Here is a 26000-nt window from a genome sequence, read left to right on the forward strand (position 1 = left end):
CCCAACCCACCGCATACTAATCCCTCCAGCCCTGGGTGCCAGAAGGGGAAGCTTCTGCCCCAGCTCATCTACGCTGCTGCTATCGTGCTAACCCGTGTCACGCTGACTGTGTACTGATGTGTCTCAAGCCACTCTATACCCTGTACTCCTGAGGTATCTTAAATGGCCTCCTGGATAGAAATGTACATTGAAATACACGTCTGTCTATAGACACTGCTGAAGGGCCCACTCGCTTGAGTATCTTGGGCCTGATTTTTTTTAAAATTGTATGGGTGTACTGCTATGTATTTTAATACAGGTTTAAGTACACAGAATTTAATTCTGCATAGCCTTGACGCTGGTACTCCTTGGGGCTCTGACCCTGTAAATGCTTACTAGCAAGTGAGTTGGTACTACCATGAGTTCCTAGTCGGTGGTTTATTCGTTATTTAGTCCATTGTGACAATGGGACTACTCTCGGTAGCAAACACTATGTTCAGTAAAAAGAAAAGGAGGACTTGTGTGGCACCTTAGAGACTAACAAATTTATTAGAGCATAAGCTTTCGTGAGCTACAGCTCACTTCATCGGATGCATTTGGTGGACTTGTGGGAGTGGGCCTATGGAGTTTGTATTTATCTAGTTTATATTTATCACTTTATATGTGATGTGTTTCTAGTCATTCTGGTTTCAGAGTAGCAGCCGTGTTAGTCTGTATTCGCAAAAAAGAAAAGGAGGACTTGTGGCACCTTGGAGACTAACAAATTTATTTGAGCATAAGCTTTCATGAGCTACAGCTCACTTCATCGGATGCATTCTGGATTACTGATCTCTCTAGTTCCAGTTAACTTACTTATTTTTTTATTTTGTTATGTTTCAGTTCATTTTGTTCATCAGTTCATTTGTTATGTATCAGTTCAACTTTTACTGTTCAGCCCCTGTTTATTTGATATTTAAGAACTTTTAAAATATACCCGGTATCAGATAATCTGAGCCTGCAGTTCTCTTATGCAGGCAAAGCTTCCACTGACTTCATGAGATTTTTATATTAACTTTAATTGGTGTTGCTTGAGTATAAACTCAGAATTGTAGTCTTAAACATCAAAGATGGAGAGAACCTGTTGGATCATCTAATCCAGTGGTCTCTAACCCTCTTACGCACAAGATCACCTTTTGAATGTAAATGCAACCCAGGATTGAGTCTGCCCCGCTCATTCATCCCCGTCTCCCTCCATCGCTCGCTCTCCCCCACTCTCACTCACTTTCACAGGGTTGGGGTAGGGATGTGGGAGGGGGTATGGGCTCTGGGCTGGGGCTGAGGGGTTCGGAGTGTGGGAGGAGGCTCCGGGCTGAGCCTGGGGCAGGAGGTTGGGATACAGGAGGGGGTGAGGGGTGCAAGCTCTGGGAGGGAGTTTGGGTGCAGGAGGAGACTGAGCTGGGGCAGAGTGTTGGGGTGCAGAAGGGGGTACAGGGTGCTGGCTCAGGGAGGGGGCTCAGGGCTGGGGCAGGGGGTTGGGGTGTGGGGGGGCTCAGGGCTAAGGAAGGGAGTTTGGGGTGCTGGCTCCGGGAGAGGGCTCAGGACTAGGACAGGGGGTTGGGGTGCAGGAGGGGGCTCAGGGCTGAGGAAGAGGGTTTGGGATACAGGAGGGAGTTTGGGGTCCTGGCTCAGGGAGGGGGCTCAGTGCTGGGTCAGAGTGTTGGGGTGCAGAATGGGGTACAGGGTGCTGGCTGTGGGGGGGCTCAGGGCTGGGGTGCAGGAAGGGGCTCAGGGCTGAGGAAAGGGTTTGGGGTGCAGGAGGGGGTTTTGGGTGCTGGCTCCAGGAGGGGGCTCAGGGCAGGGGGTTGGGGTGTGGGCTCCTGGTGGGCAGCGCTTACTGTGAGCAGCGGGACTAAGGCAGGCTCGCTGCCTGCTCCGGCCCTGCGCCGTTCCCAGAAGTGGCCAGCATATCCGCTTGGGGGAGGGCATGAGGCCTCCGTGTGCTGCCCCTCCTTGCAGGCACCACCCCCGCAGCTCCCATTTCCTGCTGTTCCCCATTCCTGGCCAATGGGAACTGCAGGGGCGGTGCCTGCAGAGACCCCCGGGGCCGCAGGGATGTGCTGGCCACGTTCAGGAGCAGCGCGGGGCAAGGGCAGGCAGGGAGCCTGCCTTAGCCCCGCTGTGCTGCTGGATTTTTAGTATCTGGAAATCGTGATCGACTGTCAGAGGCTCCAGGATTGACCAGTCAATTGCGATCTACCAGTTGGTAACCACTGATCTAATCACACTGAGGGGGGAGTGGAGGAGGGAGAGAGGCATATAGGATATAAATCCCTATAGAATGAGCGTTAGATATTGGGTTAAATTTATACTAGATTGTAGCCTTAAAGTATTACCTATAGTGTTGAATATATGTTGTTACTTTCCTATAATCTTTTTCAGAGTTACTGTAGCCTGTTGACAAAAATATTTTTGCTTGCCGTTATTTGTAAATACATTATAAAAAATACAAAGCTTTCAACAGTCTAATTATGCATCCTACTGGGATAATCAAATCATCCAAGTATCCTGAGTGCTAAATTTGAGTCTCTTGTAATATTGACCTCCCATTAGATCTTGAGTCCTTTAAAAATAGGGACATCAAGATTTAATGTTCTTAAGTGAGACGAAGGATGGTCTTATGGTTTAGACACTGGGGGTTAAATTCTGTGCTTAACTTTGCTACACACTTCCTCTGTCACCTTCAAAAAGTTACCTAATCTCTCTGTTGCCCTGGTGGGAATATTTCCCATCCTCATCGTTGTGTTGTGAGGATAAATTCACCTATATTTGTGAAGAACTCAGATGCTACAGTAAGGAGGGCCTGTTTAAGTACCTAGATAGAGTAGGTGTGTGTGTTTTAATTATTTTTAAAAAAAAGGTAGAAAAAGAAACTTTGTGGCAGTCTTTAATCACCACATAGAAGCAATAAAGGAGGGTACAAACACAGTTCATTTCTCCTCTAGCTTTGAAATTCACCTTTTACCCTGGAAGGTGGTTATATCTCCAGAGTTTAAACAGGGGAGGGGACTAACTAGTCTGCTGTGGTTTAATAGACTGGAGGAGTCGGTTTTAAAAATCTCTAGAAGACCCTCCTTACACGTCTGAGTGCATGACCTCCTTGGGAGCAAGATACCAGAACTACTAACTGAACCTCTCTCTCCCGCATGGTAGTGTAGAGCTGTTTTGCTAGGCCAGTATCTCCTATGCGTTAATTAAGAAAATATAGGATGTGTTGTAATATTTTAGTAAAAAGATGGCCCTGCGGAAAAGATGCTGTGGCAGCCAGTTTCCTTTGTATTTAATTTTGGTTTTCAGAAATGAGTTTATTGTGCCTCTAGTTTTTAATAGATTACTTCAAAGTGAAGAAAAGGGCGAGAAGCCCTGAATGCTTGCGCTTTTAATAATACAGTGAGATTTACTGCCAGTGAAAAACAGGCTTCCCTTCAGCTAAATGAGCCCTTTAAAGCCTTTGCAGTATCAGGACCTAAGATAGTAGAAGAGGCACCTGCCCCGAAGAATTTACAATCTGAATAGACAAGACAGACAAAGATAGGAGAAATATAAAATGGAGATAATACTTCCTGTGAGGGTTGAACTTGAACCACAGAGAAATTAAGTAATTTATCCAAGGTCCCATAGGAAGTCTGTAGCAAAGCTGGGAATTAATCACAGAATTCATCCTTCCTCTGTAGGGTGGGGCACGGGTCACTTGCGGGAGGATTTTCTGCACCTTGAAGTCTTTAAACCATGATTTGAGGACTTCAGTAGCTCGGACATAGGAGGGTGGGTGAGATTCGGTGGCCTGCATTATGCAGGAGGTCAGACTAGATGATCATAATGGTCCTTTCTGACCTTAATGTGTATGAGTTCTATTCCGTGTGCCTTGACCCCAAGATCACTCTTTCTCTCACACAAGTCTGCCTTGTATCAGTTCAGAACTATTTTTTAATCTTCAGTAGAAAATTAAAAGCATAATTGAGGGTCCACTAGTAAATGTGAGTTTGAAGTTTTAATTTCTGATTCACTTGAAAATCATATACTTCAATTCATTTATTAAGTTATTCTCCTTTTGATATCTGTATTTTACACACCAGAATAGATGCAGAGCATTGTGTGAGATGTTTTTTACATTTTTTTTTCTGGCTCTCAGATGACAGGAGTTTGTCCTTTGCCTGTTGTCCCTGGCAGAGCCAGGAGAGAACTCTTGTCTATCTCAGTCAGAATAGTAGCATTTGATCTGAGGAGAATTACAGGAGGTTTTTTAACCTATTACAAGTCAGCAATTTTCCATTATTTTCAAATAGCTATGGGGCGAGCTAACTAGGCAACTCCTCTGGAGTTCAATTTTAAAAGTAACTTTTGGATTGAATAGCAACATTGGGGTTTTGCATATCATAACTTAACCCTGTTGAAGACAAAGACCGGTCATCTTTGGCTCCACTAACCAGTTTAATTTGCATAATAGTTAAACCATGCTCTTCCAATTAGTTCTATTCTGCCACATGCCTGCACCCACTGAGATCTTCAGTGACTTCATTGTAACATGTCTCTTAGATTTTTTTTTTTGTGTATTGGAAGGGTGTTATGCAGCTATGTGAGAAATGAGTTACAGGAAGTGATCTCTAGATGACAGGAAGTGACCATTTCATCAGGGTGTGGTTTTTAAAGGCTCTTCTTCAATAAGCATTGTGAAGACCTTGACTCGGGAGATTAATATTGTTAACTCTCTTGAGAGTTGCTTGTCAATGTACCCAGAAGCAAGTTGCTAACCAGCAGTTCTATGAAATAAAGAAACAATAATATGAAAAACAACAAGGGGATATTGAAATTAAATAAAAAACAATTCTGTCCTACAGTATACTGTGGATATCTGATAGAGGATTCCCAACATAAATCCTTTACATAGTCTCACATTGTTGTTTTCATAGTTACTGAGTAAGGTGGGCCATGAAATATCTGCCATTTAAAAGACATATTTTCATTTAAGTGTTGACTATGAGTGATAAAATTTCCAATGCATTAAATTTTATTTTGTAAACATTATCCAAGACAAAGGCAAGTTGGTGGTCTGTTCAGTGGACAGATAGTCACTAGCACAGTTGATGCTAATCAGTACTCTTGTTAGCAGTTTTGGAGAGGCCATAGAGACTTGAATAACGTTCTCATTCCTAAATATAATCCCTTAGATGAGATTTGAGAAACACTGTCAGGGCAGCACAAAAGAGCGTTGCAACTACTGCTGCCCATGCTATATCTGTTCTGGGAATACATATAGGACTTCGGTCTCTAGTGCTAATGGAGCCATCATCTTTCTTAAATACTGAATGAATTTACTTCCTCCTCCTCTAAAAAAGTTAAAGGTAAATTACCCTGTGGATACACTTTCATTTCATATTTGGATTTATCTGGTCTGTATTGGGAGCTTGATAGATTAATGGAGGATAGGTCCATCAAAGGCTATTAGCCAGGATGGACAGGAATGGTGTCTCTAGCCTCTGTTTGCCAGAAGCTGGGATTGGGTGACAGGGCATGGATCACTTGATGATTACCTGTTTGTTCATTCCCTTTGGGGCACCTGCCGTTGGCCACTGTCAGAGGACAGGATACTGGGCTTGATGGACCTTTAGTCTGACCCAGTATGGCCGTTCTTATGTATCAAGTACAAAATGAAAGAGAGACAGTCTTGAAACTATACAACGTTACAAGTTGATTTTTCTTTAGGATAATGGCAGGAAAAGTGAAATGGGTAACTGACATAGAAAAGTCCGTGTTAATAAATAACTTTGAAAAGAGAGGATGGATTCAGGTGGCAGAAAATGAAGACTGGAATTTTTACTGGTAAGTACATATAAGAATTCTCACAATTTTCAATTTGTGACACATTTTAAAATGTACTTTTCCATAACTAAAACCAGTGTTAATGATTTATTGTTAATATTCACTGATGTCTTGTAACATTGAGAGGGAAGCATGCCTCCATTAAATTGCCAGTGTTTTCTGCAGCACTGCAGGGCCTTGATCCTGCAGTTACATCTGCATGAGGAGACCCTTCTACCTGTGCAGGCCCCATTGAACTCAGTAGGGCTCCGCATGGGTGCACGGGCCTGTCTGTAGTAATCCAGTGGCAGGATTGAGGCCTAGGAGGTAGGTGTGGTTTTTTTTTTTCTTGGATTGTTTCATGGGGTTTTGTTTTGTTTGTTTGTTTGTTTGTTTTTTGTGTTGTTTTGAAAGGCTGCCACCTGAAACACAGTGTAGTTTTAGCTATGTCAGTCTCAAGATATTAGAGAGACAAGGTGAGGTAATATCTTTTAGTTTTACTGGACCAACTTCTGTTGGTGAGAGAGACAAACTTTTGAGCCACACAGAGATCTTCTTCAGGTCTGGAAAAGGTACTCTGAGCATCACAGCTAAATGCAAGATGGAACAGATTGTTTAGCGTAAGTAGTTAGCACATATACTAAGGGACCATTTAAGGTAGAGTGGCCCATTAACACCTCTGCTTTCATGGGACAAAAAGGGGGATTAGTGGGTTACAGATTCTTATTACAACCATCTGTATCCCCCAACCCCCCTTTTTGCCCCATGACTGCAGAGGGCCACTTTTTGCCATGGGCCCGGCCCCCTGCCCCTCATTAACACATGAGGCCTCCGCCTCCCCCCCCCCCCCCCCGCCAGGCTGGGAGCTGGAGCCTGGTCCAGGTAAAAGTGGCCCATGCAACCCAGGGAGCTGCGGACCTTCCACCTGCCTGGGGGGAGAGGGCCTCTGAGAGCGGCCCCCAGCCTGTGTCCCCACCCCCCAGGCTCCTTGCCAGGGCAGATCAAAGGTCCACATCTCCCTATGGCTGTCCGGGCAGCTCTTACCATGTCCCAGCTGCAGCTTGTCAGCCCCCCAGGTGCCAGCCCCCCAGGCCATGCCTCATGCTCCCCCCGCCACACTTTTAGGAAGAATCCCTCGCCCCTGATTATCGGTGCTTTAATGCTGTGCTGCTGTGTCTCAGAGCTCTGACACTGGTAGCCAACCCTCAAGCATAAAGGTCTCACCTTGGCTTCCACCAGCCTAATTGCAGGGTGACTCCAACAACCCTTCTGGTTCCAAGTCTCCTCAAATTCGTCCATCCTGAGTTCTTAATCACCAGACACTCAGACTTTTCCCCTTTGGTTCATCACCTCCAAAGGGGTGAAACCAGCCCCCCAGATACCGGCTTGCTTTAGCACACACACTCCTCACAGTTTACACACCAGAGACCTGCTTGGGGTACAAATAAACAAAAAGTTTATTTAATAGAAAAATCAGAGATTCAAAGATGAAATTGTAAGGGGGAAGCAAACACATTCAAGTTACACAGAAAATAAACATAAAGCTATAACTTTAGGCTTTACATTTTCAAATTAGATAAACTTCACTTTCTAACACAAGTTGCCTATTGCCTCTGAACAGTTTCCCAGCGTACTCCATGTCATAGAGAGGATCCACGATTTCACAGACAGCACCTGCCAATTGACTGTCTTTTAGTTTCTGAATGGAGACCTCAGTTTCAAGCCTCCTATTTGAAAGGGCTTTTTCTTTTCTTTTCTTTTCTTTTCTTTTGTTCTCTTGTCGTGGAGACTTCTGGTTATTCAGGGTGGGAAAATTCTAGCTGGGATGTCTGTGTTTTCTCACTAAAGCTATGTCTACACCTCACAGCTTTTAGCGACAAAATTGTGCTGCTACAGCTGTGCCACTAAAAAGCGCACAGTGTAACCGCTGTTCGTTGGCTCTCCTACCGACAAAAAACTTCCACAACCCTCCCCCCCGCTCCCCAACGAACAGCGTTGTCAGCAGGAGAGTGCTCCTGCCAATAAAGAGCTGTTCACCCTGGTGCTTGTCGTCGGCAAAACTTTTGTCTTTCTGGGGGGTGGGGTGGGTGTGTTTTAACACTCCTGAAAGAAAAAAGTTTTGTCCAGTTGCCAGTGTAGACATAGCCTAACTCTAATGGCCCATCCTTTGCCTTTTCCTGGATTGTACAATATTAGGTGCTTGGAGCTAGTCTCTTCTGGTTGGGGAGGCAGCCCCTCCCTGCCTGATGGTACTATAATCATAAGCACAGTTTTGTGTATATGTGAATTCTTACAGTCGTTACAGTCTGTGTATAGATCTCATAATGACCATTAAGTTTAGAACATTACAGACTTTCATAAAAGACCTTACTCAGCATTGTATAGAATCAGATGATTCATTTGCCTGTTTGGAGTTCAGGCCTCTTGTTGTCCCCTTGGAGTATCTGGACCTTGACTGTCATAGTCAGTCACAGTAAAAAGTGCAAATCTGTGACCCTCCCTCTTCTTTCTTATGTGAGGAATGAAATAGTTAGCAATGTGGATGTCAAAGTGGGACCCACAACTTACGGAAATGAATAGTGCAGTTCACACCTCCCAGTACTATTGTTCCAGGCTCTTTGCAGACTCGCAGATATGTCTGAATTGTATTCATATTTCTGAGGTTTCCGTCAAACCATTGGTTAGATTTCTTTTCTTTTTTATAGAAAAGGAAGGTTGAGATTTTGAAGAGCAAGATAGTAGATCCAGAGAGATGCTGCTATGGTGTGTGAGCATGCATTGCGTATTTCCAAGCCCTGTTGAGGACTGATTGGTCACCGATAGTGCCAGGATAGGATGGGCACAAGTTGATTCCCTTCTGTCGCTGCCCTGGTTTCAGAACTGATGTAGGAGTACATAGTGCCTGTAGGCCTGCAGTCTTGTCTGGTGGGGTTTCATCTGGATTCACTAACATTGGTTCAGGATGTGTTGAAGTTTCAATCATAACCTAAGTATACATCCAATAAAGAGAAAAGTTAAACACAGAGACAGGGCATAGATTCCCTTAAAAGTAGTATTCCTGAACATTATGGTATGTTTAGTCCTTTTTTCTTTTAATCTTCTAAATTCAGTACATTAACTAAAGTGGAATTAGAAAATAAAGGAGACAACAGCTTGATTGTCGTCCTTTTGAATGCTATTGCTTGGGAGGAAATCATCTGATATATGTTTCACCTTCCAGGATGAGCGTACAAACCATCCGCAATGTTTTCAGTGTGGAAACTGGTTACCGACTTTCTGATGACCAAATCGTCAACCATTTCCCGAACCACTACGAGCTGACGAGGAAGGACTTGATGGTGAAAAATATCAAGAGATATAGAAAAGAACTAGAAAAAGAAGGGAGTCCTCTTGCAGAGAAAGATGAGAATGGAAAATATATTTATTTAGGTATATATTTCTGACTGCCAGCATCATTCTTGTTATTGACCACACATAGATTATACGTGAAAAAAGTGTATTTTGTGATAGTAATAGGATAAAACTGCAGATGAATGCACTTTAAACAAAAGCAGTACTGGCTGTTGGAATCTGTTTGGGATTCTTGCCTAAGATAGATAAATTACATGTCACAGCTTTAGTATGATGCTTTCAGAAAATGTAGTGCTCAAAGATGTCAGAAAGTCTTGGAGACAAAAATTATTTTTTTTTATCTGCAGAGTAGGTTTGGTGTGGGCAGTGAAATTGCAAGCATCACCAAATTACCTGTCAAAGTGCCTTAGTGCTGCTCTTTAAAGACTATTTTTAAGAGTGCCATAATTCAATGTCCTCATTCAGTCCTTGGCATCTTTGCTAGTATCTTGCCAACGGTACATTTATAGTCGTGGTTCTAGTGATGTAGCAGGGCTGCAACCAATAACTGAGTTCCCATTCCCGTGTCCTCAAACAGCCATCAGATGATAACAAATGTATACTCCTGGGGGAATTTTGCACCAAAAATTAAAAATTCTGTGCAATATTTTAAAATTCTGCAATTTTTTTGTCAAAATAATGCAATATAATCAAGTGGTTTCGGTTATTTTTGGTAATTTAATTAAACTACAATACAATAAATGGAGAATGGGAGTAGGGAGCATTGGAGGAAATCACTAAACCCCCTTTGTGTAATAGTAATGTAGTTAGTACTGCCCCTTTACTTCTGGATATTAGTCAACAAATATATGAAGCCATATGCTCAGTGTTACTGAAGAACAAGTGAGGGCTGGGGACTCAAACTCACAATTTATACTGTTTACTGACCATCTCCGAAAATGTCAGAAGCAAATAGTTCACGGAGCACATTTTGATAGGAAATTGTTTCATTCCAAAAATTTTAGACCGGTTCTAATCACTAAAGCACCATAAGCATTTATAAGACCATAATGTCCTTTACAATAAGGCTCCTTTGTACCACTGTGGCAATGTAAAGGAGCCTTAACATTTTTTACACCTGTTTTATACACCTGGGGAATTCACTAAGCAGGCAGGCTGCTACATTCTGCTCTGCCTGAAGGAACAGAGCCTGCCCCATGCCTACCTCTTCAGAAACACGCCAGAGCCCTGCCTCTCCATGCCAAGTGTGCCACAGTAGTGAGTGAGAGGGATAGAGTGTCTCTCTCACACACACAACTTCCCAGCTCCCACTCTCACCGGTGATTTGTCTCTACCAGCTGCTCTGGGTGCCCAAACCAACCTGCCTGCACTGCAGGGGAGGAGGTGCATGACTGCTCTTGCGGCTTCCCTTTGCTTCCCTGTCAGAGGTAATTTTTCTGCAGGGAAGCAAAGAAATCTGGGGGGGCCATGAATTCTGTGCATCCACAGTGATGCAGAATTCCCCCCCAGGAGTAAAATGTAGGACTCTGGCTTGGATGGTGGATTTTTGAATCAGTGTCTTGGTTAAAAGGCTCCATCATATGTTCATTTATCCTATAACTTTCTCCTCCTCTACTGCTTCACTGCTGATCCTCCACCCCAGTGTCTGTGATGTTGTATTTTGTTGATGATTAATGATGTCAGAGTTTGGGATGGGTCTCTGGTGCTTTTGTGGATCTATCTAAAACTTGATGTTTGTTGAATCACTAGATGGGAGGTAATTCAGTTGGAGCTTTGCATTTTTTTTAGGACTGGGATATGGCTGGTGTTTGAGGGGTGTCAGGAGCCAAGTAATGGTGGCCATTTAACATTTAGTATGTGGGTAAAATTGCAAAATGAAACAAGAAATCCCTGATGTTTTTAAATGCCTTTTGATGTTTGCATAATTTTATTAAGTATACTAAATTTATTTAGTTAACCCCTGCTACTCTGAACCCTAAAAACATAGCAGCCCCAAAAAAACTTTTTTTGTGCCACTGAAGAGAACAAAAAAAAATTGCACAGAAGATTTCGATGGCAGTAGGTCATGGTTAAGGCTAAGATTTTGTCATGGCTATTTTAGTAAAAGTCATGGGCAGGTCCTGGACAATAAACAAAAATTCATGGAGCCCATGATCTGTCTGTGATTTTTGCTGCTGCGGCTCCATGGTTTCCCCTGCACTGTAGGTGGCTGGGAGTTATGGGGTTCCCTCTCTGCCTGCAGCAGCTGGAAGCTGCAGGGGGGCCTTCTCTGCCCACAGTGACTTGGAGCTGCAGGATGACCATATTTCTCAGAGAAAATGGGACACCCCCAGCTACTTGCCTGAGGGCCCCCCCCATGAGGCCCCCTCAGGAGTCTGTCACCTGTTGCTGGAACCTCGCAGGGAGCCCCGTGTCTCTGCTGTCACCTGTTGCTAGAACCCTGCCACGGTCCTGCTGGCTGCCAGCTCCAGAGTCCTGCAGTCTCTGGGGCTGAAGCAGAGAATATCACAGATGTCATGGAAGTCATGGTTTCCTGACTTCCATGACATAAACGTAGCCTTAGTCAGGATATTGTTCTTGGTGTGAACAAGTGAGTAAAAAAAAAAAAAAAAAATATGTCAGGCTCACTCACCACACTAACAAAAAGAACACACACAATTCTTAGTATTTTGTATAGTATCTTACATTTTCAAAGCTCTTCTCAAACATTGCCGTGAAAGTTAATGGATAAATCTTCTACAAATAGAGAAAATGAGGCAAAGAGGCTGTAACTTGCTCAGGGCTTCAGAGGCAGTTAATAATTGGGATTAATGCTTGGGCGTTCCTGATTCCTTGTCCAAAACTCAGAGTACTGAACCATAGGCCCCTCTTGTATACCACTACTCAGATATATGGAGGAAGACTAATCCAATTTGCAGACACATGTTTTAAGCTTCTAAATTGGTGCTAATAACAAAGTGAATGTTATTTTAAATTGACATACTTTGGGTGGCCCCTTTTAAAAGTTACTCTGAATCACTGTCACAAAAAGCCATTATTTCCCTTTTATTGAGGTTAAGAATTTTCTCACTTTTTAATCAGAACTAGACCTCACAGTTCTGGAAGTGTGGTTGAAGGCAGGTATATCAGTTGTAGAATAGTTAAAGCCTTTTTCCCTATGAAGTGGAAGAGATTAGCTCAGGTTAATTATGGACAACTGAATCTAATTAAGGGCAGTCTGCGGCCTTTAAAAACCTCTTCCATTAATGGTGAAAAGAGAAGAGGGATGAGACTCAAGCTGCAGAAGGGTTGTGTTTATCCAGGGGAAAAGGCTTCTTCTAGATAAAGAGCTGTTTTTTCCTATAAGGGAAAATCTAGTGTTTATATGGGAGAGGGGGCCTTGGTTCCCATAGTTGGGCTCAGAGTGGGTAGAGAGGGTGGCTGGCAATTGGTAGCCAGCATAAGAAGAAGCAGTACTCCAGTGGGAGTTAGGAAATGTAATTTTTTTGTTTTTGTTTAAAGAAGCCTTTGGGCCAACCCTAAGGCCTAAACAGTAAATATTATAAATAAACCAATGTGAAATATTAAACCTCCGGAGTGGGACTGACCCTCTCAATGCAGAGAGAGAAATTCTCAGCCCTGATGTGATGAAAGAGGTGTGTTGTTAGAGAATCAAAAGAATAAGGATGAAAGAGGCTGTTGGAAAGGTTTGCAGTTTCATGCAGAGACTTAGCTGTGAGATTCTAGAACTTTTTACCAACTATTTCATAACTAAAAGAGCTTTCTCGTATTTGTGGGACAAAATATTTAAAACCTTTACAAGATTTTTCACTTTAGAACTCACCAAGTTCCATTTTTTCCAAGTTGTCCCAGATTGAGGTGTCAATAGAGGAGGTTTGGGAACAAATTGCTAAATTAAATAGCAGTCACCAGGATCAGATGGTTTTCACCTAAGAGTTCTGAAGGAACTCAAAATATGAAATTGTAGAACTACTAACTGTGGTATGTAACCTAGTGCTTAACTCAGCCTCTGTATCAGATGACTGAAGGATAGATAATGTAGGACCAATTTTTTAAAAAGGCTCCAAAAGGCAGTGCTGGCAGTTACAGGCTGGTAAACATCACTTCAGTATCAGGCAAATTTGTTGAAACTGTAGTGAAAAACAGGATTATCAGACACACAGATGGACATAATATGTTGGGAAAGAGTCAACATGGCTTTTGTAAAGGGAAATCATGCCACAACAATCTATTAGAATTCTTTGACAGTGTCAACAAATATGTGGACAAGGGTAATCCAGTTTATATAGTATACTTGGACATTAAGAAAGCCTTTGACAAGGTACCATACCAGAGGCTCTTAACTAAAAAAGTAGTCCTGGAATAAGAGGGAAGGTCCTCTCCCGGATTGGTAACTGGTTAAAAGATAAGAAACAAATGGTAAGAATAAATGGTCATTTCTCACAGTGGAGAGGGGTCCTGCAAGGATCTATTCTGGAACCAGTGCTATTCATAAATGATCAAGAAAAGGGAGTAATCAGTGAGGTGGTAACATCTGCAGATAACTATCTTCAATAGGTTTGTGTTAAGTCCAAAGCTGACTGTGAAGAGTTACAAAGGGATCTCATAATAACTGCTGACTGGGAAACAAAATGGCAGATGAAATTCAGCGTTGATAAGTGATAGGAAAACATAATCCCAACTATACATACAAAATTTTGGGGTCTAAATTGGCTGTTAACCACTTAAGAAAGAGATCTTGGAATCATCATGGATAGTTCCCTGAAAACATCAGTATGCAGTGGCAGTCAAAAAGGCTAACAATGTTAGGAACCATTGAGAAAGTGATAGATAATAAGACCTAAAATATTATAATGCCACTAATTAAATCCATGGTACACCCATACCTTGAAAACTGCATGCAGTTCTGGTTGCACAATCTCAAAAAAGATATATTAGAATTGGAAAAAGTACAGAGAAGGGCAACAAAAATGACTTGGGTATGGAATAGCTTCGAGCAGAGATTAAAAGACTGGGACTGTTCATCTTAGAAAAGAAATGACTAAATGGGAATATGATAGAGGTCTATAAAAGCATGAATGATGCGGAGAATCTGCATAAGGAAGCATTTACCCCTTCAGATAAAATACAAACCAGGGTCATCCATGAAATTAATAGGTAGCATATGTAAAACAAGCATAAGGATGTACTTCACCCAACGCACAGTCAATCTGTGGAACTTGTTGCCAGAAGATGTTGTGAAGGCCAAAATTATAACTGGGTTAAAATAAAAATTAGATACGTTCAGAGGTTAGGTCCATCAATAGCTTTTGGCCAAGATGATCAGGGAGGCAAATCCATGCTCTGGGTTTCCCTAAACCTTTGACTGCAAGAAGCTGGGAATGGACCAAATGGGATGGATCACTCAATAATCGCCCTGTTCTGTTCTGGCACTGACCACAGTCGGAAGACAGGACACTGGGTTAGATGGACCATTGGTCTTCCACAGTATGGGTGTTCTTATGTTGTGGTTCTTATGTTCTCTCATATCAAAAGGGGGTAGATCAGACAAGGACACAGGAGTCAATCTGTACTGAAGAATGGAAAGCCAGCGAAGATATTTTTACTTGTATACATTGATATCCTTGCTAGATCTAATGTTCTAAATCTTGCTTTTTGTTTGCTGATTTAGATTTTGTGCCTGTCACCTTTATGCTCCCTGCTGATTACAACCTGTTTGTTGAAGAATTCAGAAAAAATCCTTCCAGCACTTGGATTATGAAACCTTGCGGGAAAGCTCAAGGGAAGGGGATATTTCTTATCAATAAACTCTCTCAAATTAAAAAGTGGTCTCGAGACAGTAAAACATCTTCGTAAGTTTAACTTCCTCCCCCCCCCCCAATTTTTGTGTATTTTGTAATATTCTATCACAGACTGGCATGCTTAATATCAATTCACTAATGGAGAACGCTTTCCGTCCACCAAACCACTTAGCGTTACTTCATTATAGTTGCAATTTCTCATTTAATGACTTCCTGCTTCAAACAGCTCTTAGTGCCAATTATTGCATTTGGTGCCAGGTGGCACAAGCACTAATTCAGTGAGCTACACTATATAAATATGCTTTCTGTGAAGGTGCAGGGTTAGTATGCCCAGCTATGTGAGGAATAAAATTGCATGGGCAGACTGGAATAATGATTTTGCTTAACAGCATTAAAGAATTGTGAGTTATAGGAAAGTCTTTCACTTCTAGTAACTGACTTCATTTTCAGCCTGAGGAGGATTGTGTGACATCGTACAACCCCATCCTCAGTTGAACCATGAAATCTCTTCACTGTTCTGAGTAGAAAAGCCCAGCCTGCATGGACTGCCTTTAATAAGGGGCCTGGAGAGAGGAGCTATTAGCTGGGGCCTATTAGGGAGTTAAAGAGCAAAGCTGACAGCTGGGCCTCATGAATACGGAAGCCATAAAAACTAAGACTTTAATTGAGGTGAGAGGGAGGAATAAAGCATCCTCATAATAAGTCAGAAGAGGAAGAAATTTGAGGAAAGGGACCATGATACTCGTTTTTGTCACCCAACACAGAGAAGGAATGTGGCTGCTCTACCAACAGAAAAATCTGTATCGTTTGACCTTTTCTGTTAGCCCATTCTGATTAAAAAAGTAACCGAGAGACAAGTAGCCTTCCAATACAAAAGCAACCTGAAGAACTGCTTTGTGCTTTTTTTTCTTAGTTGTCTTTTTTCCCCTCAGGTTTAAAAATGTTGGTGACCGCACTTCCAAGAGGAGGAGTAGTGAACTTATAACAGTCAGATCTTATTGAAAAATACTGATAATTTAAGAGGCAAACTGATATTGACATTAACGTGGCTTGATGGTTTAAATACTCAGTATTGACTACTGATAAACATAATTGCAAAAGCCCCAATTAGTGATGCACTCAAGTCTGTATTTAAGGGTTTTGCTAAATAAAATAGTTTGCTGAGTCAGAGCCTAAATTCTCTTCTCATAACAGTGAAATGTAAAAAACTTAAATGGACAGCTAATCTCACTCATTTGTTTTAGCTACGTTTTTGTACACAGTGAAACCAAGTGCCCTGCGCACATTAACCAGCATAATATTAAAACTTAATTGAAGTGTGATATAGGATTTTAGTAAAGTGAGAACTTCATTACCTTTTGAGAGACTGCTTCTAAGGGAGGGAAACATTTTAACATTTAATCAGTACATTCTGAAACATACAATATGTACTTTTTCTAGGTTTGTATCTCAGTCTTCTAAAGAAGCCTATGTAATTTCTCTCTATATCAACAATCCGTTACTGATTGGTGGGAAGAAATTTGACCTGCGCTTGTATGTTTTAGTGTCTACGTATCGTCCACTGAAGTGTTACATGTAAGATGAAACTAATTTCTAGCTTTTAAAATAATAATAATAATAAAAAAAGTAAAGATGTAATTCAGGCAAAAGATTTTTCACACATTGTACAGAGAAATTTACCAAGCATCTAGTATTTTACAATGCTGTTTTCCTCAACTCTAGTTGCATTTAACATATTAAATATCTTTTTTGTTTAAGGTATAAACTTGGATTTTGCCGGTTTTGCACAGTAAAATATACACCAAGTACAAGCGAATTAGATAACATGTTTGTACATCTCACAAATGTTGCCATTCAGAAACATGGGGTAAGTGTTTGAGTTTTAAAAATGCTAATTTAATAGCAAACTGGATTATTTTAAATGGCATAAAAATGGAATATAAGTGCTTGTGTATTTTGTTCTGTTTTTCACCCTCCTTCTCATTAAGTCATCTGAGCTAAATATTTGTTATGAATTTTATTTGCAAAATATAATTGATTCATATTACTTCAAAAGCACATGAGATAATAGATAGAGCTCAGTGCAGCACTATAAGGTGGATATTTTCAGTTTCAAATTGCAACAGTTAAAAGCCTATGTATTGATAAGTCTATAAAACTGTACCTAAGCACTAGCATTTTTAAGTGGCCATAAATATGGCTATAGATAAATGGACAGCTTTGTACCTCATATCCTTGCCCCAACGATCAATAATAAATACTTAATCAAATTGTACCTGATAGTTTTGTATTTTACATTTTTGATACAATGTCTTAAAATAGATTAAATATAGTATTTTAAATCGTAAACTCTTTAGGGCAAGGTCTTTCTTCTACTGTATTTGTATAGTGCATAGTACAACAGGGCTCAGATTCGGACCAGGGCCTCTGGACAGTACTGTAATAATAATACAAATATTAAACATTGTTAAATTCTGACTTTAGTGGCTATAAGCAGAAGTAAATTTGAAAGATAAGGTCACTCACCAATGAATGCTCCCCCCCCATACTGAATATTCCTTGTCATCTGAGAACTTAGCTCTCAAAAACATTCCAGCCAGCTAACTGATAAGATGGGAGACAAGGAGAATTGGTCTTGGAGGTAGCTGGGTCCAAAGCAATTTAGAACTTTATACATAATTGACACCCTGCATTGCACTTGGCAGTGAACAGACTGATGAGATTGAGATTGGAGTGTAAGTTATAGGTACATGTGTCCCAGTTAGCAAGTAGGCCATGTTTCCTATGAGCTGGATTGTATTACTTTTAAGTTTAGCTCTACTCCCAGTAGTGTACATTAGAGTAGTCCAGCCTAGAAATGAGGGAGGAATGAATAATAGTAGTAAAGTCTACTTAGGAGAAGAAAGGCCAGCAGAAATGGTTAAAACACACTTCTTTCAACTTATAAAGAAGGCAACACAAAGAGTAGTGGAACTTTGTGGAAACTGCTAAAAGGGTCCTTGAGCGTGATTTGCCGTCTTTTGGGTCCTTCCTGAAAAGAATGAGCAAAGACTGTGAAAAGTAACCCTTTTCACGTCTGAAGCGCCCACAGACAAATCAAAATCTGTTCTTCTGCTATATGAAAGCTCTGTAGCTGTGGAAGTGATCTTAATCAATCAGATAGGTAAATGCTAGAACAAGATTCTTGCTTCTTGTATAAACTATTATGAGTGCCCAAATTATCACAAGATTAAGGTCATAGGTTTCCTCTGAAACAGTTGTTAAATTAACCACTCTTCATGTCTTCCTCTCCAGTGAAACAACCCCCTCCCCAAACCTAACCCTTTCCTTTCAGTCTTGAAAATCTGATCTCCCAGTCATTCCAATCCTAACCTGCATTTCCTGTGTCCTTAGACTGTCAAAATGCAACTTCTGTTTGATTGTTGTTCTTATGTAATTGTAATTACCACAAGACAAGTTTTAACACTTGTTTTTGTGACTTGCTATGTAATTAGATGTAGGTGATTTAAAATGTGTTCTGTGTTGCACAGAAGGCAGTACAAAATAAAAATTGGGGCCTTACAGACCCTGCAAAATGTCATACAGTAAAAATAGTTTTAAAAATAAACTTGTGCGTAAAAAACAAGTGTCAGTTTGTGTGGATGAGAATACAACTGCTGAATAATTGCAAACTCCATGAGACTGAATTAACTCTTTGACTCTATAGGATGACTACAATCATATCCATGGAGGCAAATGGACAGTGAGTAACTTGCGCTTGTATCTAGAGAGTACTCGTGGAAAGGAGGTCACTAATAAACTGTTTGATGAAATTCATTGGATAATTGTGCAGTCGCTGAAGGCCGTTGCAGTGAGTAGTGTTAATAGAATGCTGTCTGTGTTACCCTCGTGGCTGCAGGCTTTCAATAGACATGAAAACAAATTTACAGTAAAGAAAAAACCTAAAGCAATTCATTTCCTACTGCTGGATTGTTTTGAATGCTGATGCTCTCGTGCTACTGTCTTCCTTTTTTGTTCTTTTTAGAAACTGTGTCACCTCTCAGTGTCCCTGTAGAGCTGAGAGTGCTTGGAGAAACCTGATTGGGTGGGCAAGCTGTTTGTGTGTATCTTAAATGAGTAAATTAATATCTGGGGTGCTGAAACCATCACAAACTCTTACTCTCATTTAAAGTCACTTTATACTGCCCTTGTGAATTACCCTAACCTCTGCCCAGAGCCATGACATGTTTCAGTAGTAACAAATTTGTCGTAGGAGGATATAACCTGGGAAGACAATTTGTCAAACAAAATGCCAGGGTGTTAAGGTTCTTTCTTCCATTTTGTTTAGAGAATTTGTGTAACTTATTTGCAGCTCTCTGGTATGTGAGTAATATAGTTATCCCAAACTCATGCCAAAAAACTGTGGCACCATCATGTTTCTCCTTTCCTCCTGAATAGCTTGACAGAGCTTTATAGTATATGGGTAACAGCAGGCATTTACAGAAGGCAGTTTCCCAAAGTGCCAAATTAGATGCTAGAACAGGGGTTGCCAAACTGTGGCTCCGGAGCAGCATGCGGCTCTTTAGAGGTTAATATGCAGCTCCTTGCATAGGTGCTGACTCCGGGGCTGGAGCTACAGACATTAACTTTCCAATGTGCCAAGGATGCTCAGTCCTCAACCCCCTGCTCTGCTCCAGGCCCCTCCCCTTCCCCCGAGTCTGCCATGTGCTCATTGCTTCCCACCCCGCCCCCGCCTCCTGCAATGCAAAACAGCTGATTGCAGCAGGCGGGAGGGAGCTGCTGGGGGCTGGAGCGGGGGGGGGGGAAGCTGATGGGGTGCTGCTGATGTATTACTGTGGCTCTTTGGCAATATACATTCGTAAATTCTATCTCCTTCTCGGGCTCAGGTTGACCACCCCTGTGCTAGAAGAAAAGGCAGCTCATCCCAATATTAACAGAATTGTAAAAGAGAAGAGAAACAATGTGAAGAGCGGAAGGAAAACAAATAATGTACAGAGAAGGAAGAGTTCTGATAGCTTCATTGCTCCTTTCTATTTCCTAAACTTAACAGGAGAAATACTTTTCCTTCCTTCTCCTATGCCCTGCAAGACTGAAAACCTTTCAATATTAATTTATGGAAACCATCTCTACTGACTTGTTACAAAGGGTTCTTTAAATCAGTGGTTCTCAACTTTTCCAGACTATTGTACCCCTTTTAAGGAATCCAATTTGTCTTGTGTACCCCAAATTTCACCTCACTTAAAAACTACTTGCTTACAAAATCAGACATAAAAATACAAAAGTGTCGCTGCATACTATTACTGAAAAATTGCTTACTTTCTCATTTTTACCATATAATTATTAAATAAATCAATTGGAATATAAATTTTGTACTTGCATTTCAGTGTATAGTATATAGAGCAGTATAAACCAGTCATTGTCTGTATGAAATTTTAGCTTGTACTGACTTTGCTAGTGCTTTTTATGTAGCCTGTTGTAAGACTAGGCAAATATCAAGATGAGTTTATGTACCCCCAGGGGTATGTGTACCCAGGGTTGAGAACCACTGCTTTAAATGGTCTGGTGAGTGGTGCACAGGAGAAGAGGTGCCTTGGCATTCATACTTTAAGACCTTAGCTGATGCTGGAAAATGAGTGATTTTCTTGAGAATTTCCATCCCAGCATTACTCAGTCCCTAGTCTGTTTTAGTTTTCATGACCATAGTGGACTTGAGATAGATATAATGATATAGAGATGAAGTATTTTAAATATAAGGATCTAGTCAGTAACTGGGGTTGAACTCCATCTTTGCTGCATTATTACAATGCTATAATAAACAAGTGTCTTTGGATAAGTCATATTTAATTTGAAAGTGAAAGTGTTAATGATTAGGTAAATTTGTATTTTTATAAATGTAAGTATTTCTAATTTCATGTATGGCATGAAAGCCTTTAACACTCTCTTGTCTTCATACTCACCAAATGCTGTAAGATACACAGGTGAAACTGAATGAAAGCTCTGTAGTTGAATATGTTCTGTTAATACACTGATTAGTATGATAATACTCAGAAACAGCTCGAGAAGATGACATTTTTATAAAAAAACAAGTCCTAAATATATTAGTAAAATGTTGTTGTATAGGGAAGTCAGAGCAGAAAACTTGTACTAAGAAAACTGCCTTAGACAATTGGTATTATATTTGTACATGATACCTAGAAAAATAATAGTAGAGAAATATAGTAATGTATAATCTTTCAAGTTACTTAGTAAATCTTTCTTCTTTAATATGCATACATTTTTTCTTAACTTGTTTCAGCCTGTAATGAACAATGATAAACACTGCTTTGAGTGCTATGGATATGATATTATCATTGATGACAAGCTTAAGCCATGGCTTATTGAGGTAAAGTTGTGTACATTTTATAAACAACCCTCATCACCGTTTCCTTTCACAGTATACATCTGCTCTTTCAAACCTGAGCTTGAGTTTTCCCTTTTCCAGATGAAGGTGTTTAGGGAAGGGTGTTGGAAAGTAAAACAGGCAACAAAATGGGCTGTGGAAGTTGCAGGGTATCAGAATTCAGGAGAAACCTGTGTTCTGGTCTCATGAGCAAAAATCAAATCCAGGTGCATTCATGATGTGCTTGGACTCCAGGAGCTGTCTGAAGGCCAGCAATCTTATTACTGCACCAGTAGCTGGAAGATTGGCACTGGCTCAGTGCAGTGTAACTCTAACTCTGCTAAAACTCAGATACTATATATAACACAGCTTGAAATTGTAGGAAAGCTAGAAAATAGGGGATACAAATATTAGAAGAATAAGCCTGAAATAATGCAGGGTTGTATACATTTATTGTACGAATTATACAAACAACTCTGGTATGGTTAACTCCTGTCCAAACCCCATGTCTAATGTATCACTGCCCTATTCTTTTCCCCTACATCTTATCTTTATACATAATCTTAAGCATACATTTAAAAAACTGTCAGATGACTTACCCTTTTTGCCAGCCAGATAAATGTGTGAAAATGGGGAGTTCAGAGGAAGGATACAGGTAAAAAGCAATACACCAAATAAAGAGCCCCACAGGCCCATATGTAACAACTGCTAGGAAGGGGCAAAGCAAGTGAGAAACTTGCCTCTTCTTTATTTGGTATGAACTAAAGGTATAAATCCCCAGCTGCTGCTTGATTAGCATAACTTCCAACAAAAATCTATAGCTATTAGAATACGGTCAGGAAAGACCCTAAGGAGAATGAATGATACTTCAAAAATAAAATCTGTAGGAAATACACTGTTTCCTTGCAATGGTTTTGTTCAAAGAAAAGGCTCTATGTTGAAATGCTGATGATTAGTTTATAGGGTAGAATTCATTATCATTGTACATTCTGTCTGTGTGACCATATTTTAGTCAAAAAGAAGTTGCTGAAAATGAAATGTCTTTGTTTTTAATAGGTCAATGCTTCCCCTTCTCTTACCTCCAGTACAGCCAATGATCGTATTCTCAAATATAATCTTATTAATGACACACTTAACGTTGCTGTGCCTAATGGTGAAATTCCAGACTGTAAATGGAATAAATCTCCACCAAAAGAAGCTCTTGGAAATTATGAGATTTTGTAAGTTTTAGCAATGTCCTACGTAAATATGAACATGTCCTTCTTGAGAGAGAAGATTAATTTAGAACTATGTAGATGTGATGAAATTCATCCAGGTGTGGAAGAAAAATATAAAGTGCTCTGTATCACTTATTTACCATGTTTAGGGCTGGAATAGCATCTTCCAAGGGTTTGCGCTCCTGCCTGGGGCCTTAGTTGTGGGTAGATATCCCCTTCCTGGTGAGCCCCTGCATTTCACCTGCAAAAACGTTGATTTATTCAGGGTGTATATTGGAATTTGAATGAATTTGAAATTTGAAATGGATTTCACTCTTAAAGATATATCTAACAGATATATAGTATGTATTTTAGACTAAGTATAAGGCATGGGTAACAGTTAAATGCATTATATGTACCAAGAAAATTTTTAAAACTCTCTTAATTCATAGGAATGATGTCACCCAACTGTTGTGATTCATTGATGGGATGTTAAAACAGAGAATTGCAAGATTATTTTTAACCTGGTATAATGAATGTATGATGCCGGGGGAAGTTAGAAAAAGAGTATCCCTATTTTAATGTATGAGATGGGCTTATGCATTTAGGGGGATGCTGAATTTGTAATCAAATTCCCTATTCCATTTGAAACCAGTTTCAAAAGCTAAATGTTTGAGCTTTGGTCAGGAATTAATAGTACTGTAGTACAGTATGTTAGCTGACCCACTAATTCATGCCATCTGTTTTATCTAAGGCCCCAATTCTGCAAATACTTACGCATGTGAGTAAATTTAGTCACATACACAAGTGTTTGCAAGATTGGAGAATACCTTTATAATTAATGTTAGCTGTGTGATAGCTATGAACACTAATGATCTGCATTTAGTATTAGTTTAATAGGTACAGATGGAATCCTGTTGACTGAAAAATATAGTAGCTGTATCTTTCTATTTTGATTATTGACATTTATATATTTAGAGTCAAATTCTGCCTTTGGATGCCTCCAGCAACTGTTAAATCAATGGATAGTGGGATTATCTCAGACCATATTGAGTTTGTACATTTAAAGAGATACTTGTCACTGTGGCAAGCTTCACAAAATATATATTATCAAAAATACATTAAATTGATGGGTACTTCTGATGTTGATAGATTGTGTTCAGATTGAATCTTATATCTTGACTATCTAATCAGCCCACCCTTTTTGCTTAATTCTATTAACTCATGTCGCAATCCAGCTTTTCTGATGTTGTAGTTGTTTCTATGTTTGATGCACTGGATTGAGACATGACTGAATAAGCAGCAAGCTAATGTTTCTATTTATGCACAAGTCTATTAATCGAAGTGATGAGAAAAAAAATGCAGAAGTACATGCCTCAAATAGTTTCACAAGCTCTATAATTATTTGTGTCTGCTGTAATAGAAACTCTGATGATGATGTGCCTGTTTTTCATAAATAGTTACTGAAGTACAATAGGGCTCATTTTATTATAGTGTCCTAGGGTTCAATCCTGTGAACACTTACCCACATGAATAACTTATGTGAGGAGTTGCATCTTAAAACAAACTATTCATGTGGGGTGAGTGTTTATAGAATAGGATCCATACTTTAAAAATGTGAATGCTAAATATTAAACAAAACAGACGTAAGGAAAGGTCATTCTTATGATCTCTGCTGTCCAGTGATTAGGAGACAGAGACACTGAAAAAATTATTATATTTTAGGTATGATGAAGAGATGGCACAAAGTGATGGAGCTGATCGTGATTTGAGAAGCCGTTCTGGGCAATCCATTGGACTAAAAGGAAATCGAGCAAGAGATTCAGGAAAACCTGTGCTCACCACATGGAAGTAGTGATAAAATCAAATTAATATCAAATCAGTAATATCTTACTGAAATTCAGTGCTATACTCTTGGCAGAAAATTTTGAACTGAACACTCGGGGTTTGGACAGCTTTCTCTCCTTTGTACGGCTTCCTTCTCTATTGTGTATGGGAGTTAATAACTGAAACGGGACAAAACACATCAAACACATCACACATTTGTACCAATATGAGACAGGTTTGTATGAAACAGGCTTTGTAAAGTGAGGTACCTAATCAGCTATTCTAATAGTAAACTCACTAGTTTACTGCAAAGAGTATTATGCTGCATGTGGCTATAGCAGATCAATTGTAATGTAAAGAATTAACATATTAATTGCATTAAACTTTTAAAAGCATAACTACTCAGACTTGAGAAACATGGATATTTTTTCAACAAATGGCTGTTTTGACTTATAACTCTCTTAAAGAACCTTCTTAAGAAATCTGGTGTTAACACAAAGTATTCATTTTTAAACGAACCACTGGTTTGGTGTTCAAGATTTTGTTTTCCAGACTGTATATTGTAAGTAATCTATCTCTACACTTGTAATTTATTATACAGTTTTAACTCCTCTGTAATGAATTAAGTGTGTAAAAAAATTGTGGTCAGGATTGAGTATAGGTTCTGTAGTAAACCTAGAAAAAATAGAATTTTGGACCTCAGGGTGTCAGTCCTCTGTGTTCCAGGATTAATCTTGAAAATAGAATCCAGAAAGGTCAGAGGTGATGAGTATTATCATTGTTGTATAGTTTACATTGGCATGGTGACAATTAAATTCCTTGATACAAGTGCACTCTCTTCTGGCAACATTTACAATACAAGCCTTGCTGAGCTGTGATTGTCAATGCACAGTTAATGATTTTTAGCTAATGTTGAGATTTAAAAATAAATAAATCCCAAAATGCTGAGATTGTCAGATGCATTGAAGCTATAACTCCTCAGGAATTAAAATTACATGGAAGGGGAGAATCTCTCACATAGCAAGTTGCTGTGTTATCACATTTGACATTTATTTTTACTTCTAAGGTGATTTTGGACATACCTGAATAAACTGCTTCCTGCTTTTCCTCTTGAACATACTGTAATAAATGTCAACCCTGCTGCTCAGTGATGCCTGTAAATCTTTCTTGCATCTATTCAGCTCTTTATATATGTGTGCATGTATATAGGTGTGTCTGTATTTTATATATTTTATGTTCTGTAACAAAATTCCATTGCATCTAATAAGACATCTCCTATGATTGATGTCAGAAGGTACAATAGCTACAAATAGCATAAAGCGACGTAAATTAAAAAGGCAATGATTGCAGTCTTTTAACTTGTAGAATATTATATATATATATATATATATATATATATATATATATATATATATATATATAAACTAGTCAGTTGTATGATTGGCGGCTACCTCTGATGTCACAATTCTAGCACTCATCAAGAAGATACTCAGAGCTGCTTTAACATACAGCCCAAATTTTGGGGGAGAAAGAAATCTCCAAAAGTACTTGTGCTATCATCATAAATCTCTTCTGAGCACCTGGATCTCCCTAAAGGATTAATAGTTATATAGAATGAATAAGGGACATTTT

General features: G+C 39.9%; 1 protein-coding gene across 8 annotated transcripts in view; it reads left to right on the forward strand.

Moving 5' to 3' along the window:
• The window catches only part of TTLL1 (tubulin tyrosine ligase like 1), a 35881-nt gene extending 10366 nt beyond the window's left edge, over positions 1 to 25515 (forward strand). For 3 of the 8 annotated variants that reach the window (XM_043515803.1, XM_043515807.1, XM_038409840.2), the window contains 9 exons: positions 5719 to 5835; positions 9035 to 9243; positions 14837 to 15017; positions 16407 to 16541; positions 16725 to 16833; positions 18673 to 18816; positions 21262 to 21348; positions 22402 to 22565; positions 24267 to 25515. In XM_043515803.1, coding sequence (XP_043371738.1) covers positions 5719 to 5835; positions 9035 to 9243; positions 14837 to 15017; positions 16407 to 16541; positions 16725 to 16833; positions 18673 to 18816; positions 21262 to 21348; positions 22402 to 22565; positions 24267 to 24396 — 1276 coding nt within the window. In that variant the 3' untranslated portion in view covers positions 24397 to 25515. Of the gene's footprint in view, positions 1 to 5718; positions 5836 to 6000; positions 6146 to 9034; positions 9244 to 14836; positions 15018 to 16406; positions 16542 to 16724; positions 16834 to 18672; positions 18817 to 21261; positions 21349 to 22401; positions 22566 to 24266 lie in introns of those variants that run through there. The other 5 variants (XM_043515835.1, XM_038409876.2, XM_043515823.1 and 2 more) reach the window with 5 other exon arrangements.
• Positions 25516 to 26000: the final 485 nt, after the last annotated feature.

The sequence above is a fragment of the Dermochelys coriacea genome, chromosome 1 (genome assembly GCF_009764565.3).
Source record: "Dermochelys coriacea isolate rDerCor1 chromosome 1, rDerCor1.pri.v4, whole genome shotgun sequence".
NCBI lineage: Eukaryota > Metazoa > Chordata > Testudines > Dermochelyidae > Dermochelys > Dermochelys coriacea.